The sequence below is a fragment of the Panicum virgatum genome, chromosome 9K (genome assembly GCF_016808335.1).
Source record: "Panicum virgatum strain AP13 chromosome 9K, P.virgatum_v5, whole genome shotgun sequence".
NCBI lineage: Eukaryota > Viridiplantae > Streptophyta > Magnoliopsida > Poales > Poaceae > Panicum > Panicum virgatum.
The window spans coordinates 3,965,493-3,982,787 of record NC_053144.1 but is presented as its reverse complement, the minus strand read 5'-3'; the positions used below and the strand labels follow the sequence as shown (position 1 = coordinate 3,982,787).

Here is a 17,295-nt window from a genome sequence, read left to right as displayed (position 1 = left end):
TCACGCCGTGATCGGATACGGTGGAGGACAGGACGATGAAGGAGACGGCGATGGTGCCCTGCATACGCGGCAACGGCAAGGTCGCCTGCATCCGATTGTGGATCCGCCGCCAGCTCTTGCTTTGGTTGGATTCGTCTTCTCGAGTTCTCCTGGATCTCTTTCTCTATGGAAGAAAGATTTCCGGCTGCAGGTATTAGATTTTCTTTTCCGATTTCTTTTCGTTGCAATACATCATGTATGTGCAGATTACTTCTAAAGTTGTTGTTGTTTTTTTTTTGCTTTTTTTTTGAGGGGGTGTTTTTATTTTTGCTGACTGGGTCAGTTTTTGCTAAACAAAGCCCATCAACACAAACAGACGCAAATCCTACCTCGGCCCATTGGCCATTTGGCGCACATTTCAGCACACATGTGGCTCAGTCAGGCCCACTTCGTTATGACACGACCTGGGGGGGAGAGTGAATAAAAGGCGAGGGAGCGACCCACCCACCACCACCACCACCACTCGATCCCCACTTCACTCGCCGACGACCAAGCGCCCTCCGTTCCGGGCCGTCGGCGGCAGCCGGAGAGTGAGGCAGAGCAACCAACTGTACCCTCGCCGGCAGGCGCAGTGGGCCCGTCGTCGGGACATGGCCGGGCAGCCGCCGCAGGGCCCGGAGGACGACTTCCTCGACCAGTTCTTCTCCATGGCCGGCGGCTCCTACTCCGCCGCGGCCGCGGGGGGCGGCCGCGCCGCGGGGGACCAGCCCTTCTCCCTCGCGCTCAGCCTAGACGCGGCGGCGGCCGAGGCTTCCGGGAGCGGGAAGCACGCGGAGGGCGGCAAGGCGGTGAGAGCCCCTCCCTCGTCTGTATTCTGTCGTCTCTGCTTTGTGCTTTCCCCTTTTCTGGCTTTTGCCTTTGCACCAACCAAACTAGCGCGTGTGCTGTGTGCTAAGCTTCTCGCTCGCCTCTGCAGGATCGGGAGGCCGGGCAGCTCCCCGGGCTTTTCCCGCCGGTGTTCGGCCGTGGTGTGCAGCCGCCCCACCTCCGCCCCAGCCCGCCTACCCAGGTACTATGCACGCACTGCAGCGGAGGTGTGGAAATCATGCGTGTTTTCATGGCTTATTGGTGTTCTTTTCCCGCTAACCATGCCATTTCCTTTTGTTTTCTGGTTGGGTTTTAGGTGTTCCACGCGCAGCAGCCGAAGCAAGGCGGGGCGGCTGTGGGGCCTCAACCGCCGGCACCAAGGCCGAAGGTGCGGGCGCGGCGTGGGCAGGCAACTGACCCCCACAGCATCGCGGAGAGGGTACTGAACGATCTCTGTGTTAGAATTGCCTAATCATCATTACCAGCACATAAAACATGGGATCTTTACATAACCTAGTTCATGACAGACCAATATAATGTGGAAAAGATTGCTAAACATTATACTAGCGTTAGCAGTTGCAGCAGCCATTGATGCCTCAGCTGTAGAGGAAGTAGGTGTTTTTGTCAGTGTAGATACAGCAGGGTAGCGACGTCCCCTCGATCACCAACAGCACCGCCCGCGAGCGCTTAGCCTTCCAAACCCCTCCAGTGCCCTTAGCGATCAGACTTGAGGTGGCTAGGGTTTAGAAAACGTGATTAGAGTGCTTCCTAACCCCTACAGTGCCCTCAGTGATCAGACTTGAGGTGGCTAGGGTTTAGAAAACGTGATTAGAATGCTAAGCCACGACTTCATATTTATAGGCACTGTGGGGCTGGGGGGCCAGCCTCTGTTTGGAAACAAATTAATGAGCCTGCTGATCGTAGCCCATTAATTTTTGTCATTAAGTTTCCTAATCGTGTTTAGGTGGTTTAAACGCTTTCCTTATTGTTTTTATTTGCCTAAACAGTGAAGATTTTGTTAGTCAAATATTTTCAACATTCTGAAGTCAAATCGTGTGGCTGGGTCTTCCGGTCCAGAATTATTTTGTTAGTGCGATCTGTATAAGCCATAACCTGACATTGTTAATGGGAACAAAGGGTTAGATTTCGGTTTAGTGTTTCTCATGGTTTAGAATTGGGTTGCCGAGTGCTTACTCCTAGGCAGTGGTTCTTTGACATGCGCAGGCAATCATTTGTCCGGTGTGCCACATTGCACTTTGTGAGTAATCAGCTCTGAATTGTCCCATGTCCTGTTCTGTATGCTCTGCATTTTCTTTCGGTAGAAGCAATCAGTATCACAGGTTCAAAGAGGGCTGTTGTGTTCACTAGATTACGGATGGCGGGAGCATGTGGTTGTTTCTTCCTGAAGTCTCAAAACTGTTATGGCATTGTATTGTATTATAAGTTGGATGATTCATATGTCATGGTGCAGTTGTGTAGCATGTGCTTTTTCTTCAAGGTAGCCTGTTTTCTTTGAACTTCAGTAATAACATGCTTCTAGTATCAGGAGAATTATGCCTGCTGCTTGTGCTTATACTTATGGATGTCCACCTAGTTTAAACTTTACATCCTTTTCACTTTTCATTTGTTTTCCGTTACAGTCCTTTATTTGCTTATTCAGCAGTATTTTAAACCATTCTACTGCAGCTACGAAGAGAGAGAATAGCAGAAAGGATGAGGGCTCTACAGGAACTGGTGCCCAATACAAACAAGGTAATATTGTTATCTTATTTGTAGCTGTTATTATAATGATGAGGACCCTATGTGACTATGTCGCTATGGTTCACAGAATTTGAGGAAGTGGTCTAGGCTCATTCTGTGCTGACAACATTATACTAACGTTGTGCTTCTTGTCGTTTTGACAATTAAGTCTTGCGCTTTTGAAGAACGAATTGTTATCTCACCTGGTACTATGCTAGATGAGTGTAGTATGCCTTTGCTTGATATAAACAAGCATTTATCCTCAGGATTATGTAAATATTTGGGACAACACTTGATTTTGAATTCCTAGATCCAGAGTTTCTTTCACCTAGCAATATGACAAGATGATGACACACAAAATTCTGATATTATGTTTATTTTATATTGTGCAGACAGATAGGGCAGCTATGCTAGATGAGATCCTCGATTATGTGAAGTTTCTGAGGCTTCAAGTCAAGGTGCAGATCATTATGCTAATATATTTGAAGCGCTAACCACCAATTCCGTTACTTGTTTGATGAAACCTTGTATTCTGTAACGTTAGGTGCTAAGCATGAGCAGGCTGGGCGGTGCTGGTGCTGTTGCACAATTGGTTGCTGATATCCCTCTTTCAGTTAAGGTAAGTTGTGATTTGTGACTAATGCAGGATTATGGAGTATTGCCTTCTGATAACTTCACTTTACTGCCATGCACATAGATTAATATGGGATTATCAGCACAAATTGCTCTTGATTTTTTGTTCTGCTGTATCAAAATCAAGGCATAATCATACCACCACATTTATCAATTATGACAAAAGTGTTGCTCTTTGTGCAATTTTGTAAATCTTAATTACAACTTTTAACCCTTAATGATTGCCACATGCTTGTCTGTTTTTCAGTTTGTGAATTGCTGATTGTTCTGCTAATTGGGAACACATAGTCTTGTACGGCAGCTCAGTTCTCAAACTCCAACCGAAATTGCAACTAAATTTTGGTTAGGTTCAGATGTGTTAGGTATTTTGTTATCAGGATACAACATGCATTTTTTTCTTGCAAGAATAATCCCGGTTCCGATTTCAAAATGTCTTAGTAAATTTGTCATTGACATATACTTCTCTCATTGAAGTTTCTCTCTTGCTCTTTCCTAGGCAATGGTGTTGAAAGTGGGGTCCATTCATCATCTTGTATCAATCATGGATTTTTATTCATTTTATGATATATTTTCTGATGTTACTACAAACTATTTCTACTCCTTGATTTCAGTGACAACCACTGTAGGCCTACCTGTTCAAACTAACGAATCATTTCGTCTTTACTATACAGCAGCTAGATGAAGCATATCAGCCATACTTTCTTGATTTGCCATCACTATCTCTGTATCGTCTAGTTTTTCTTATCAGCATGCTTCATCATGGATTCATAGGCATATGCCCTGCTTCAAAGCCCAATTTTTGTGCCTCGCATATTCACAGATTACTATAGTATAATGAGATTCCTTTCTTTCTTGAACGATCGTGTCATGAATTGAAAAATGAACTTGACTGTCGTTTTCCATCTCTATATTTTCGTATCTGTTGGTTGTTGAATTGGATCTTGCTTTGATTTTGTTAGGGGGAAGCAAGTGATAGTGGGAGCAAACAGCAGATTTGGGAAAAGTGGTCAACGGATGGCACAGAAAGACAGGTTGCAAAGCTGATGGAAGAAGACATTGGGGCAGCGATGCAATTTCTCCAGTCCAAAGCACTCTGCATGATGCCAATCTCGCTAGCCATGGCAATTTATGACACACAACATTCTCAAGATGGCCAACCAGTGAAGCCAGAACCCAACACTCCTTCCTAGTACAGTAGCAGCAACAATAGCATGCATCCTTACAACTACTAGCAGGCACCAATCTATCAAAGTGTAAGATAAACTGCTGGTTTTCGATTCACTAACAAGGAGGCAAGAAAAGACCTAAAAGATCCTCTCCACTTTAGGTTGTACCAATGGTATATGATATCACCTTCCCTTTCCAATCTTTTTCTCAAAGGTGCTTTAATTGCAAGGATATGGTAAGCAATAACCTTCTCATGCTCCTACATCTTTCAATACCCCCTATGAGTGTGAGTGATGGAGAGAGCTACTAAAGAGTCTGGCATGCTCTCATAATGTTTCTTTCCGGGTCTGTAGTGCACTAGCCATACACTTTGTGGTGGGGACTGCTTTTTCGGTAGTGGGTGTATGGACTAATCAAAAGGGATTGATGTATGCGTGTGTCTGCTGCCTGCACAAATGGTTGACAAAATTTGAATACAAGATGAAATGGAAGATGGTGTTGATAGCGATGTCCATTCTTCTCCATTTTTCCAAAGTGGAGGGCCAAGGCTTTGGTCAATGGAGGCTGAGCATGCATTTCGGCATGCTAGTGGGTCTGCTATCTACTTGCGATACTTTATTATCGATGCACACTCTTGATGAAAACATTCTTATAAAATTGGGATGAGATTAATCCTTTAAAGCATTGGCCTCCTCTGTCATGAGTTATCTTCTGCGCCATTATTGTTTCACATACTAATTTGTGGGCAGCAGCTGCTTTGCACTGTTCACTGCCAGTAACGGCGTGTTTACTTAGTTTGTGAACCACTTCTGAGAATCTACAATCTGGGGGAAATGAGTGATTGCATGACTTTGATGGTTTGTTATATGATACTGTAAATAGTTCTGGGACTTGTGTGCTTGCTTCTTGTCAATTGTTCATAAGCTTTATTTCCATGAAGCGCCTTATCTTTAGATCACTTCTTTTTGAAGTTAGGTTGTTTGGTGGTTTGATCTGGGAACGTTTGGGGCTGCCAAACTTTTATGTTTACTGGTTTGAAGTGTTGGTTTTCAAGAAAGAGTGTTGCCCTCATGTCCGCTTGAGGTGTTGTATTTTGTTGCCATTGCTTGATCTAGTTAGTGCTTTTCTTCTCCCAAATGGTGTGCTGTACTAGAATCCTGGAGTTATATCTGTGGTGTTATGCTAGAATCATTTCCCCTAACTTATTTTTTGTTTATCTGTTTTGACATAAGCATAGTCAGTAATATCAAAGTTTCACAATTTGTATAAAAATATATCAGTTGTACATTTCTTTGGTTTCTTTGGCTTTGTTTGTGCGAAACCTGGTACTGCTACATATGTTACTCCATGCTCGACACTCAACACATCTTAAAATGTCTCTGGAGCTGATGTTTCTTTTTAGCAGTAGTGGATGAGCGATCAGACTGTTTCCCACTTAATGCTGGCTGATTGTGCCGCGCCTCTGTTTCCTCGCATCATCTTGGCAGAAAGGATGTATCCATGTTGGGCTCTGAAACTGCTGAACCCGTTGCTGATCGGGAACTGCAAGGTAGGGGTGGGAAACTGGAGCTGATCATGCAAGATCAATTGTTTGCTTGCCAGCTTCTCTGATGCGTAGTGGATGGCAAAAGGACGGAGTAGTTGTGGTGTGGTCTAAGGTGTTCGTGCAATCGCTTTGATGAGGTTCCTGGTGAGTTTATGACCTTCGTCAAGATGGCTCTGAAAACATGTGAGAGGGCTCAAATGTTAACGGGCCCTCCTTTGTTCTCGGTTTCCATGGGGAGGCCAGTTCAGCCTAACAGCATCGCCGCGCGCACTGCTGAAGAAGCTAAATGTCCGAGTCCCCAACGGCCCAACCGCGTCGAGAGGGATATTAAAAAAAAAGCCGCGTCGAGAGGTGTCGAATCGAACCTCCTCGCCGGCTCGTCGCGCCGCCGTGCACTGCTACCTCCTGACCGCCGGCCCGCCTGCCCACTCCGCCGCCTCCATTCATCCCCCGCGCGCCTATTGCCCCTCCCGCCGCACCGCCGGCCACGGGAAGCCTTCCTGGCAGCCTGCGCGCCGCCCAGTGAGCCCACCCGACCGGGCCTCGCATTCTTCACGGAGCTCGCGCACGCGACACCCGCCCTACCAGCTCTGCCGCCTCACGGACCCGCCCAGGCACCCACATCGTAGGCTCGGACCTTGTGCCCGGCGGGCGGAGAGGCGCCTGTGGTGCTGCTCGGAGCGAAGGGGCTGCGATCTGTCGGACGGTCCAGGGTGGGAAGGCAGCCGCCGTGCTTCTGCGAGGGAAGGCGCTCAGGCAGCACCGCAGCACCTCGGGTGAGTTGCTTCCAGCTGGCTGTAGTGGGTTCCTGTAATTTCTCCCACACATTGGCTCTCCGGCTACATCTGAATTTCAGGTATTGATAGGCAATTGATTGTATCCCACGTAGGTGCATTCGATCTAGGTCAATTCTATTTTGTTTAGTACTGAAGCAGCTGGTGATGAGATAAGCATATACGGAGTAATTTGCTTTAGTGCCCTTAATCCAAATGAGGGACGTTTAACATAACTTCTGATCGTATTGTGATGCAATATTCCAGTTGCTGGCTAGGAGGTACACTAGGACAGATTACTTTGTCTCAGAGATGTCTGACGGGGATTCATCTTACTTCACCTTCTACAAAGACTACAAGGTATGCCTGCTGCTTTGTTTGTTGTTTATGCTTCATCATTCCTCATTAGTTTTGCTGATCCCAAGATTCTCGTGCTTAATTAACCCTGATTGGTGAACATATGGGCACCACCACTTAGCTATTGTCACTACTAATACAAAAAAAAAAGCATTAACCGCGACCTTTTAAAATGCACTCGGAGGCGGGCAGGCCGGCAGCCCGGTTAATGGATGATTAACTGAGGCGGTTTCCTTAAGTTGCCCGCCTTTCCCCTATATAACCAGCACCCAGACCCCTTCTTCCCCCGCGGCTCCTCCTTCATTTTCATGTGTTTTGAGCTCAAAACACGAAAAATGGCCATTTTAGAGGGTGGGAGGTTTTGCCCTTGGATTTGGTGAAGGGGGGCACCGCAAGAGGTTGATTTCTTAGTCTCCAACTCTCATCTTCTCTTTTTATATGATTTTGGTGCTTTTCTTCTAGATTTAGATCTAAATGGAGGAGAGAAAACCGGATCTTGAGCTTATATGACTTTAATTTCTTTCTGTATGTACAAGGTCGCGTTCATGGACAGGGAAGAGTGGATGTACAAGTTACCGAGGGTTAGCAACGATATGGCTTTCCTGCATCATGTGAGAAAATTTGTTGCCGCTGCAAAAAAACATCGTGTGAGTCTGGGTCGGGAGGGTACCATTTGTCCGTGCAATAGCTGCAAGAACAATCTTCTCCAGGAAGATAATGTGGTGCTATCTCACTTGATCCGCTATGGTTTTGTCAAGAATTATACTGTTTGGAAGTTTCACGGCGAAGCAGAGCCGAGTGTCACTAGTGCATCTGAACGAAACTCTTCGACATCCTCGTTGGTGAATGAAAGAGGACAACAACCCTCATCATCAACAGCAACAGCGGGCAGCGATGGTGCGAATGGCGATTACATGTTGGGGGAAAGTTCTTCTATGCCGAGAGCGAGCTAGCGACGGAGGAGAAATACGCGAAGCTACGCAACTGGAAAACCAACCTCGACATGAATGGCTACAAGTTACCAGACATCTTTGAGTAGGTGCTTGTGAACTAGTGAACATTTGATGTGATTTTGTGAACTATGTGAACATGCATGAATGTAATTAATATTCACTTAGTGTGTGACATGAATGGATGTAATATATGTGCTTTCTTATTTGTATGTGTTTTTAAATTCATTTTCAAATTCAATATGAAATGAAATAAGCTTTTTTTAATTTTGCAAAACCTCATCTGAGGCGGGCTAATAACAACTGACCGCCTCAGTTAGTACTCAATAACCGAGGCGGTTACTTTAAACAAACCGCATCGGTTAATACTCAATAACCGAGGCGGTTGGGTGCCCGCCTCGGTAAAGCCATGATTTACGGTGACCTTATGTCTGAGGCGGTTGCCATGCCCGCCTCGGTTAAAGTTTTTGTAGTAGTGTGTTGGATCAGCGTATGAATTGTGATTGTCAGTTTTATGGACATTAGCTTTACCATAGCTTATTTAATCATTTGTTTGCTGTTTTTTCCACGCAAAAATTTATCACTGGAAGTCTTGAACATGGTGCTTAAAGAATTTGCAATAAGCTTGAAATCCATAATATGGTTTTAATGATACCTGTTCATTTTCAAAACAGTTGCTCTTATTTTATTGTATTGATTTCATCTTTATTGAAGGGCGGGCCTGGTGCAGCGGTAGAGCCTACCGTCTGTAACCGGAAGGTCCCGGGTTCGAGCCCCAGACTCTGCACATTTGTGTGGGTAAGGCTTGGGGCTTAAAAACAACCCTTCCCCAGACCCCGCACAGTGCGGGAAGCCTACGGCACTGGGTATGCCTTTTTTTTATTTCATCTTTATTGGTAGTCATTCTTTATTGGTAGTCATTCATTAGGTGGTTTGTTTTGAAGTCGTGGATATCACTGAAGTATTATGTATTTATGTACTTGTGGAATTGATATTGTTGTGGTCTAACCTCTTATATTGAATATGTATTGGTTAGTTCTCCCCTCGGCCCTTTGAATGTGCTGACTTAGAAGCTTGCATGTGGTGCTTTGTTTTGCTTGCCTCTGGTTTACTCCTGATATGGCTTAACTTTTGTGTTATATCTGTCCTCTAGGTTAGTTCTGCAGAAAATAATGGACGATTAGGATCTCCTACTGCCATTCCTGCGCCAAGCATTGAAAAGAAGAATGGCATGGAAACTAATAATTCACATAAAGACAGAGAGGCTGATGGCAGCATCAGTGTGTTGATGCTATACTATAACATGAAAGAGCCAGTTACACGAACATGTAGTGAATAAGAATCAAATGTGCCATCTCAGGGAGAACCTTCATCGAAGAAACCTGTAGCGCGAGCTAAGGTTCCTTTCGAGAAGGGCTATAGCCAAATGAATTGGCTAAAGCTGACACGTACGCATCGTGATTTAGCTGGTAAGCTGTACATACTGTTGTTGGTACTCTTTGATACTTTGATCACTTTTGGTAGTTTGGGTCATTTTGTTATTAGTGTTATGGCTTGACACTGCTGCATAATTAATGCCTCCCCGAGGCCTGCTGTGGGGTCTGAGAATGACTGTCAAGGGGGCTGTAACCATACTTTTTAGAAAAATCATTTTTGGCCATCCAATTATTGTCCGAGTTTGATTTTAGCCATGCAACTCCAAAACCAGACATCCACAACCACTGGTTTTGGAGTTGCATGGCTAAAATCAAACTCGGGCAATAGTTGGATGGCCAAAAATAGACTTTTTCCTACTTTTTAATATTCTTTTGATTAACTGACATGTACAGCAAATCAAGTTAATGCGCCATATTTTCTAGCGTGTACTTTTGTCTGAGAGAGGTCCTATATTTTGTGCTGCCCTGTTTTGTCCTTAGATGTTCCATCAGTATAGAAAGATACCGAAGCCAGGTTTAGAGATTTAATGTTTCCTTGTTGGTTGGGATCTTTTCATTTATTTCTTTGATTATTTTTCCTGGGGAAATTGCCTTTTCTAATTGAACATTTGATGATGCAGTCTTCATGACTTGGTATATGTTGCATCAGAACTCTTCTGAACTTCAATTGGATGGCTGTTAGCTCTACTGGAAGACTAGCTCCGCCTCCGCATCTATGCTTTCAGTCATATTTCTATGTTTTGTAAAAGCCTCAATTGATATTAGTGATAATAGATGAAACAATTTTGTTTTCTATTCTTTAATAGGGCTTAAGGGGCACTCAAACCGAAGATTAATTTCTTTGGAAGAAGTTAAGCAGCATAAAACGGGTGACTGTATTTGGACAGTTCTTAAAGGTCGTGTGTACAATATTGCTCCATACGTGAAATTTCATCCTGGAGGTAATCATTTTAAGCACATACAGAGTTGTTCTATTAGTTTCAGAATCACCAACCTCCCTTTACATACTTTTCTGTTGGTCCTTCATAGTGCTGCGGATGATGTGTCTGTAACATCCCGAAAATTCACCCAAATAAATTACTCGCTAAAACTATTTTTCAAAAACTTTTTCGTCGCTGAGCTCGAATCGTTTCAGAATCTTTTTCCGTCCGAGCTCCTAATTTTCCCAAAATCCTTCCCGGCGTTTCGCCGTCCGACACCAAAATCAATCGCCGTCCCTTCTCCTTCTTTTTCTCGCCCCATGTGTTGCGCTGCGTGTCGCCCGACCGTCGCGCGTGCTCGATCGACCCTGCGGTCACCGCCGCGCGTGGTCGACCGTCGCCACGAATCCCGCCGACCGCCGCTCTCTCTCCTCCCTCTCTTCTTTTTCCTTTATTCTCCTTTTTCCCTTTTTCTTTTTTTCTTTTTCTCCCTCCTTCTCCTTCCTTCTTTCTTCCTCCTGCTCTCTGCCCACGCACGCCCCTGAGCCCCACACGCCGCACGCCGCCCACGCGCGCCCCTGCTCCCGGCCGCCCCCATGCGCTCCACGTGCCGGGATGCTCACCGCTACCCGACCCATCCCATCGCCTGTGCTCGCCTCGCCGCCCGAGCCGCACTGCTCGTAAGCCCAGCTTGACGCCAGGAACAGCGAACCGGCCACGCGCCGCACCGACCCCGGACATCGCCTCTGTAACACCCCTGTGTTAATCATGAGTTAACTCGCTAATCGCGGACTCAAATTCGTCATTAACGCTAATCGCGTTCGCGTAGTAAACATCTACTTAGCTGTTTTCGATCTCGTTTTTGTCCTTGATCCGAGCCTCAAATCAACTTTCGCCCAAAACGAAAGTTGTAGATCTTCTTTTTCTCTACAACTTTTGTTTTGGCCAAATTTCATGTTCCTATATGAAATTTTGAGTTTCAACTGTTCAAATTCGAGCCAAAATCATTAAACGAAGAAACAGTGCATCTCCTGCTCGGCACTGTGGCGCTCGCCGGCCATACCGGCGACTGTGCTCGTCGGCGCCGCTCCACGCGTCGGCAATCGCGCCAGACCTCGGCGTCGGCACCCTTATCCTCGTGGACGCCCGAAGCTTCCCGTTCCATTCCCCATTCTCCTTCCTCGGAGCTAGGTCGAGCTCAAGAGGGCAGAACCGGGCAGAGCCGCCGCCGAGCTCTGCGCCGGCCGTTCCTCGCCACCCCGCCCCGTTTTCCTCGCGCCAGAGCCTTCCTCGCTTCGCCCCGCACTCACGCTGCACCGCTCCGACTCCGATTAGGCCGTTATTCAGCCGAATCGAACCCCAGATCGTCGTCCGTCGTTGCCGCTCACCGGAGCTCCGCCCCGAGCTTCGCCCCTCACGTCGACGACCCTCTCCCGGCCATCCTCCGCCTCAAACTGAGCCACGGTGAGCTCAATCGCGATTTCCCTTTCCCTTCCCGACCCTTCCCCAAGCGATTTTGGCGCCGCCGCCGCGGAATCGCCGCCGCGCCACCGCGGACGCACTGAGCGCCGCCCACGCACGCCGCCAGGCCTCCCTGCGCCCGCTCGCGGACCACCGCCGCGCGCCCCGCAGCCGCTCAGCCCCACCGCAGCTGGCGCCGCCCCATTCCACGGCCGCCGCAAGTCGCCGCCGCCGGAACGCCGCAGGCGCCGCCGTGAGCCGCCGGCACACGCCGCGGGGGCCCCCTGCGCCCGCTCGCGCGGCGCCACCGCGAGCCGCACGGCCGCCTGGGGCCACTGGCCCTCATCCGCCCCTCCCCGCGCGCCGCCTGGCCTCGCCCTGGCCGGCCCGGCCGCGCCACCACCGCGCCACCCCTACCGCCGCTGCGAGCCGCCGCCGCCCTTGGCTCTGCGCCTCCCCGCGAGCCGCCTGCCACCCCGCGCCCCCCCCGGCCGCCCTGTGCATCGCCTGCCGCCCTGCCGCACCGCCGCCGGTCGGCCCTGCCGGCGGGGAGCGCCGCCGCGGCTGCCCGGCCGCCGCGCCGGCCCCGCCCAGCGCAAAACAGAGGAGGAGGGGGCGGGCTGGGCCACTGACTAGCGGGGCCCGGCTGTCAGCCCCCCCTTTTATGTCTTTCAATTTGTTTAGTTATTCTGTTTTTGGCTGGTAATTCATAATTGCGTATAAAATCACAGAAAAATGCGATAAATGCCAAACCAATTTTGTTAGGTTTCTAAAATAATGATCTTCAGAGGAAAAATACTGGTTCATGTGACTTGTCACTTTTTCTCTGATGAAAATTCAATTTGTGTTTAACCTAGTTTATTTTGTACCACTTGTTCTATAGCTCTAAAAATTATGAAAAATTTGCAGTGACTTACTCTTGGTATGTGTAATCCACTGTAAAAATTGCAGGTGCTAGTGATGTGCACTTTTGGGTAGATCTATTTATGTTCTTTTTCCTTGCTAAGGGTTAGTTAATTGCTTTGATAGCAGTAGCTTTTGTTGGAAAATTTTGGGTGGCATGCTTCCTGCTTCCGCATTAATCCGGTTAAATTTTGTTGCTAGGTCAGGTATGCAAGTTAGGGTTTTTGTTTATAGTTTGCCTAACCACGCACTTTTCTTTATAGAAAGGTTGTTAGTAGTTGTTTTTGGAAGGAAACACTTCAGGCTAATTCGAGTTAATCGTTTCAGCGCATTATGTGCTTATGCTTTGCGCTATGTTCTAATTGTTGCATGACATATTTTATTCGTGTAGACGCCACGAACGAAGCTGTCCACGAGCTGATCGTTGAGCCGGTCCAGGAGCCACGAGCAGAGGAGCAGCAGCAGGTCGCCGTTGAGCACGCCCCCGGAGACCTAGTTAACCCCGCTGACCTGCAAGGCAAGCCCCGGAGCATAACCCTAATTTAAAATTATTCAATGTTTATTTAAGTAGTGTGCATTTATGTTCTAGGAGTTGAATGGAACCATAGTATGCATGTTTTCCCTAGGTACCGTGGACCTATACTAGTATGCAGGTATCGTTAGCAATGCTCTGCTAAATAGGATTTCGGTAGAAGTCGAGTGATTGCTGTCACTCGCGAGTTTAGGATCTTGATCCCTTAGCTTTGGTTTGGAAATGCGTTGATGAGTAAAAAGAATTGGAGACCGGGCGGGAATGAGTTGGAATAGATGAGAAAATGAACTCCCGCCTGTGTCGATTGAGGACCGTACCGTTGTTGGCCCTGATGACCGAGTTTGAACAGTACTAACCACATACCGGAAGTAGGAGGTAGTCGAAACCGGTAAGCTGTGTACCACATTACAGCGGTGATTTGAATTCCGCCATGCTACGCTGGGCGTGGGAGTTGGCGGGTGTTGGATAGGATGCCGCCTCCGGGTTCTCCGGGAGTTCACTGCGAGGGGCCCATCACCTGGGTTTTAGCAGGCGTAGTTCAGATGCCGTGGTAATGTGGGAACAGTTGACGCGCATGGCCCGGCGGGGCTTACATGTGTCGTGTGAGTTAGGTCCACCTTGCAAGGTTAAATCGGATCGATTCGCCGTGACTCGCGGTTAAGAGAACCTTGGTCACTGCGTCACATCGTAGTAAGAAGTGGAATAAGTATTGAAAGGTAGCGAGGGAATGCTTTATCTGTTGTTCTGAAGATTAATCTGATCTACCATGTGTGCTCTAGATGATTAGGCGAACTTAGTTAATACTTGATGTACTAACCGGAGCTAAAACATTGAAAGTAAGGATTCACTTCTAGCGGCTTTTCAGCAAAAGAACTCCAGAGCCAAAAAGCTTTGCATGTCTAGGTAATGGGCTAAGTATACCCAAGGTCGGGTAAGCCTTGCTGAGTATTAGTATACTCAGGGTTGTTGTTGTAACCTTTCTAAGCAGGTTGTGTCCCTGCGGACTTCGAGGAGATCTGTGCGTCCTGGATTGGACAGCCGCTTCCTCCAGGTTGGACCGTCGAGTGGGCCCCGTCTTCCCCGTGAAGATTGGGCAGGTTGGCGTCACATCGGTGGGCAGGATGTGGAGCTCACCTTTTTATCGTCGTCGTAGCTATCGTATTGTATTTCGAACTCAGTTTTAAACTTCCGCTGTGCGTTTGAATTCTGTTGTTTGTATTTAAGACTTTTATGTAAAACCTGTGTTGTAAATTAATTTGAAGATTTCTGTATGCGGGTAACACCTGTGCTCGTCTTCATACGGGTCTAAGTGCAATTGTGATCCTGGAGTACAGTAGTTTAATCGGGATTTTACCCGACAGCCTGTCAGGTTACACCGTTTTAAGTGCACAGTAACTTGATTAAGTATTAAAATGATGGTTAGTGCATTTAAGCCGGTTTAATTTGGACGGTGCTGCTACAGCTGGCATCAGAGCTCTAAATTGCACTGGGGTGACTACCTTGCAACGATTTCGGGTTTTCGAAAAGTTGACGCTAGATGCGCTAAGGAATAGAATAGATAGTTCGTATGCCCTAATTATGTTGTATAAGTTAGGTGGCAACTAAGTATCTATTTTATTCCAGCACTTCCAGCTTTTTCTTTTTGTTAAACCTTATTTCGGTAACGACGCACCTACGCTGAGGTAAGCAAGGTAAGCATTCTGGTAGTCCTTAGAATAGCCCACGTGTTTCATACGTGCGCGGGTCCCGTATGTTGAGCATACGAGGAGGTGATAAGGCTCGATTCAAACGAGCCTGTCGCTATCTGCCGCCTGATATGGAGTGCGGATTTCATGTCGTGTGATTGTGATCACGGCCATTTCGTAAGGCAATGTTACGAGATGTAAACCTGTCATGCGGTTGGCCATGACCGTGACCCTTGGGACACGTCTACCCTTGGATGTCCCGTAAGGCGAGTGTACGGGAAGTGAATACGTTGTTGTGACGTATGCAGCGCTGCCCATTCAGCGTCGAACGTCTGGGTGCCATCTCTATAGTGGATGGTAATGTATGTGTGAATATGTGGGAAACTGCATATGCGTTACCCGTGTGGCGTAGGACACATGGGGGCCGTTCGTGTGTGCTGGCACGAAGGGTCCAGAAATGGATATTTATATCTGTCTCTGTGTTCTTTTGCAGGAAACTAACTCCGTAAGCGCGTTATAAAATCCTTGATCGTAGGAACGACTAGTCTATATATAGGGAGAGAACGTAATTGTGCCACCGATTGCTCTGGTATACCATATTTTGGTACTTGTTTGGTGAGATACGTTAGAACGTGGCATGCATCTTGCATCTTGCATTCCTGAGTTGTGTGTTTGTTTTGTTACCTTCGGTTGCGCTTCACAAAAATTTATTTGGATCACCATGTTTTTACTATGTGTTCTTAAAAATTTATTTGTGTTGCGTTACCAAGTTTAAACCTGTTTCTTTTGAAAACTGTCACTTACGTCAGCGCTATGTGTTCTTACAGATGGCTAGCTTCACGCACGTGATCGTGGACGCTGAGGGTTGGGCGCACTCCAGTGCCCTCCACACCGGCCACTTTCCTCGTCTGCTGTGGCAGATGCTCAGGGCGTTTGACTACACTGAGCCCCCACAGTACTCCGGACACGAGTCTAGCTTGCTGGGCACCGAGCGCTGTCAGATGGTTGTGAAGATTCCTGCTTGCCCCGCTCGCCTGGACTGGGACTCGTGGCAGCTCACTGTCTATGGTAGGAAGCTGGCAGACTCCTGGGAGATTGCAGCTAGGAGGGCCATTGAGGAGTTCTCAGAAAAGCATAATGCAGAGGTGATAGATACTCCTTACAGTGTGTTTCCTCTGAGGGATGAGACCACTCAGGCCTATGCAGATCGGGTTAACCGCAACCTGAACATCATGATGCCCGACTACAGCGTCAGGACAGCACTCTCGTTCAGCTACTCCTCAGCTTTGAGCAACATGTATGAGCAGCTTCGTGAGGAGAATGCGATATGCAGGAGCAAGGCTCGAGAGGCTCACCTCTATGAGCAGCACATGATGGGTACCCAGGACAAGATTAAGACCCTGAAGGCCAAGTCTAGAGCAAGGAAGATCAGGATTCAGGAGTTGCAGGAGGAGTTAGAGAACAGGACTCAGATGGTGCAGCACCTTGAGGGGCAGCTTCAGCAGGCCCAGGAGTGGATTGAGGATGCCCAGGCTCAGGTGCAGGCAGCAGCAGAGATGGAGGCTGATGCAGCAGAGGAGGAGCCAGAAGAAGAAGAAGAGGAAGAGGACCCTGAGGAGATCGAGGGAGTGTCTGGAGTCGAGTCGGGACCTGGGACTCCGTGAGGACGTGGATGGATAGTGTTGATTCTCCCCTTGCAGTGTAGCCTTACTGTAGGATAGTTGGGTAGGATGACCAACATAGAGCTTTAGGCTAACCTTGGGTTGAGAATTCTTTTGTGGCTCAGTAGTTCGAGTCATGTAGGATAACCCTCCTAGTGTGGTGTGTAGCCGGGTCGTGTAAGACCCCGTAGTGGTGAGTTGTAGGGTCGTTTGTGAACCCTTCTCCCATGTTAGTTTGTTGCCGTAGCACGTCTTGGGTTGTACTGAACCTTGTTCCAGCTGAAGCAGCGTGGCTGCTTATTGTAAATTTTACTTCCGTAATGATCTTTTCTGTCAGTGTGTGAATTTTCAGATTTGAGTTGTGTTTGGATCGTCTTCGAATCTGAAACATTGTTGAGCGAGGTTCAGTTTTGCATACGTTAGAGCTACGTTGGACGAAACTTGTTGTGTTGATGCATTTTCAACCAAAGCAAGTAAATTTTAATTCCCTTGGTGAACCATCTCGCGAGAGAAATGATTCATGCCGTGTGTTCATATTATATATGCACATTCTTTACTTGCATGGATTAGTCTTGCTAGCGAAATGGCTAACCAGGGGAATGATTCTTTTTGCAGATGGGTGATAATCATGACAATGACAATCACGAGGCACTGCCCCAGCAACCTCCCTCTTTGGCTCAAGCTG

At 47.5% G+C, this 17,295-nt stretch overlaps 2 protein-coding genes across 3 annotated transcripts in view; both read left to right on the top strand.

Moving 5' to 3' along the window:
- Positions 1 to 478: 478 nt before the first annotated feature.
- LOC120649456 (transcription factor UNE12-like) lies at positions 479 to 8,179 on the top strand. 2 transcript variants are annotated; one of them, XM_039926248.1, is made up of 9 exons: positions 479 to 827; positions 956 to 1,048; positions 1,163 to 1,285; positions 2,533 to 2,598; positions 2,979 to 3,044; positions 3,131 to 3,205; positions 4,179 to 6,708; positions 6,973 to 7,065; positions 7,599 to 8,179. In XM_039926248.1, exons 1-7 carry the CDS (start codon positions 630 to 632, stop codon positions 4,407 to 4,409), a joined length of 852 nt encoding a protein of 283 aa, XP_039782182.1. In that variant the 5' UTR covers positions 479 to 629; the 3' UTR covers positions 4,410 to 6,708; positions 6,973 to 7,065; positions 7,599 to 8,179. The 2 variants fall into 2 exon arrangements, with proteins under 2 accessions (XP_039782182.1, XP_039782183.1); XM_039926249.1 differs by having other exon boundaries at positions 4,179 to 6,788.
- Positions 6,065 to 17,295, top strand: part of LOC120648966 — a 24,762-nt gene continuing 13,531 nt past the window's right edge. Inside the window, exons 1-6 of the mRNA XM_039925585.1 lie at positions 6,065 to 6,076; positions 6,973 to 7,065; positions 7,599 to 7,673; positions 9,166 to 9,292; positions 9,353 to 9,481; positions 10,255 to 10,389. Of these exons, the coding sequence (XP_039781519.1) occupies positions 6,065 to 6,076; positions 6,973 to 7,065; positions 7,599 to 7,673; positions 9,166 to 9,292; positions 9,353 to 9,481; positions 10,255 to 10,389 (571 nt within the window). The remainder of the gene's footprint in view (positions 6,077 to 6,972; positions 7,066 to 7,598; positions 7,674 to 9,165; positions 9,293 to 9,352; positions 9,482 to 10,254; positions 10,390 to 17,295) is intronic.